Raw genomic sequence first — 2,172 nt, forward strand, 5'->3', positions numbered from 1 at the left:
TGGCGCAAAATAGATGAATGGATCGTTTCAATCGGCTAAACTGGAAAATATGGACCGGATTTTTTTTTAAAAACTGGATCGGCAGTCTGGATCGGCATTTTTACATGCTTTGCCGATACGCATTTTTTTTGCCAATATCGGCGTCTGATCCGATACGTGGATCGGGACAAGCCTAGTCTTCATACTTTAAACCTAATTATCTTTTTGCAAAAAGCTGTTTAGGGTTACTGGTTAGAGGAGTTGTTAGCGTAGTGCGCTTGTGCTCTGAATAGGAAGAAGGTACCCGGTTCGATCCCCACAGCCTCCACTCTGGGTCCCTGAGCAAAACCCTTAACCTCACACTGCTCCCCGGGCGCCGCACAATGGCAGCCCTCTGCTGCCAAGGGGAGGGGTTAAATGCAGAGATACATTTCTCTCAATGTGAGATCAATGAAGTTCAATTATTATTATTACAGGAAGGTTTGAGGTAAACCTGGGGGGGACAGGGTTTGATGTTAACCATCGCCCGATCGCCCGGGGCAAGTAGTTTTTATTGTCGGGAGAGTACAAATTTCATTGGATTTGCCCGAATTACAAAAAAAACATTTAAAAAACAAACATGTTTCATTGATATATATATACAAAAATGAATATTAGCAACTATATTTATCAAACATTATGCTGGGCAAGTAAAAATTGTTTCTGGGCAAATAAAATGTGAAAGTCACTTGCCTGAAGGGAAGAAATGATTACTGTATGTTTTTATTTTTTTATTCATTTGGATGGAAAGTGTTTCAAATATGAACAGATATGGCCAATAAAGAATATGTATCCTTCAGTCTCCATTTTTCTTAGACAAAAACTGAAACTTTACATCATTTATAAGAGACTAAATGGGAAAATATAACTTATTATTTTATGGCGGGTCTGTTTGCATTATGCAAGCCCTGATTAACCCTTTATCGTCCATTTCTGATAACTTGGGTGTAAACACCACTGTGCAAAACCATGAGATTAAATGTTTTCAAGCTGATGTGCTTGATATGTTAGCTACTGTAAGTTAATTAAAAACAAAAGGTAAAAGCTTAATAAACAAAGTATAAAGTTTTTTCACTTCCCTTTTATCGGCATTAATGGTTGCAGTGAAGAAAAGGTGTTTTCCTTATAGAAGCTTGCTTTAGTATTTTAATAACATATGGAAAATGAATGTTTTTGTATTTATATTGGCTTTTATAAATATATAATTATGTGCCATTAGAATACTTTTTCTTTCTTTTTTATTATAAAAGAAATAACGTCTTGTTCTGTCCTCCATTAACACACTTTGACTTGAAATGTTGAATTTCTAAGTGATCCACTGAGTGCCCTATAAAGGGTTAAGGGTTGTGTTTGTGCTTTAATGAGTTTGTCGTCCTTTCCTCAGGCGCTGCAGTACCTCCGTAAGCTCTGCAACCATCCAAACTTGGTTCTGACTCCTCAGCATCCAGAGTACAAACGCATCACAGAGCAGCTGGCGTCTCAAAACTCCAATTTACGCGACATTCAGCATGCGCCCAAACTCTCTGCTCTCAAACAGGTGACGCACTGGGACGTATGTCTAAGTCTCTGCTAATGGATCATCGGGTTAGGCTGTCTAACATATGGTTGGTCTGCAGCTGCTGTTGGATTGTGGTCTTGGCGGTGGTGGAGGATCAGAAGGAGGGACAGAGGCTGTGGTGGCTCAGCACCGGGTGCTGATCTTCTGTCAGCTGAAGAGCATGCTGGACATCGTTGAGCACGACCTGCTGAAACCCAAACTGCCGACGGTGACCTACCTGAGGCTGGACGGCAGCGTGCCCGCTGGCCAGCGTCACTCCATCGTCTCCAGGTACAGGAATCCTTTTCAAGTTTCCATGACGGGTTTAGGGCAAAGCTGGAAGACTGATATTCTTTTTGTTCCTCAGGTTTAACAACGACCCCTCCATTGACGTGCTGCTACTGACCACCCATGTCGGTGGTCTGGGTTTGAACCTCACAGGAGCCGATACTGTGGTGTTTGTGGAGCATGACTGGAACCCCATGAGGGACCTGCAAGCTATGGATCGCGCTCATAGAATAGGACAGGTACTGCTGCTCTACTCTACAGCTACTAGGGAAGGAACGGTTTATGAAAACCGTCCGAACCATTCGGTTCGACTGTCTTGGTTCGGTTCA

At 42.2% G+C, this 2,172-nt stretch overlaps 1 protein-coding gene across 1 annotated transcript in view; it reads left to right on the forward strand.

The window, feature by feature from the left end:
• Window positions 1–2,172, forward strand: part of btaf1 (B-TFIID TATA-box binding protein associated factor 1) — a 32,645-nt gene that overhangs the window by 27,660 nt on the left and 2,813 nt on the right. The window contains exons 34-36 of the mRNA XM_015380819.1: window positions 1,403–1,555; window positions 1,635–1,846; window positions 1,923–2,082. Of these exons, the coding sequence (XP_015236305.1) occupies window positions 1,403–1,555; window positions 1,635–1,846; window positions 1,923–2,082 (525 nt within the window). The remainder of the gene's footprint in view (window positions 1–1,402; window positions 1,556–1,634; window positions 1,847–1,922; window positions 2,083–2,172) is intronic.

This window comes from Cyprinodon variegatus, unplaced genomic scaffold (genome assembly GCF_000732505.1).
Source record: "Cyprinodon variegatus isolate N-32 unplaced genomic scaffold, C_variegatus-1.0 Scaffold11, whole genome shotgun sequence".
Lineage (NCBI taxonomy): Eukaryota > Metazoa > Chordata > Actinopteri > Cyprinodontiformes > Cyprinodontidae > Cyprinodon > Cyprinodon variegatus.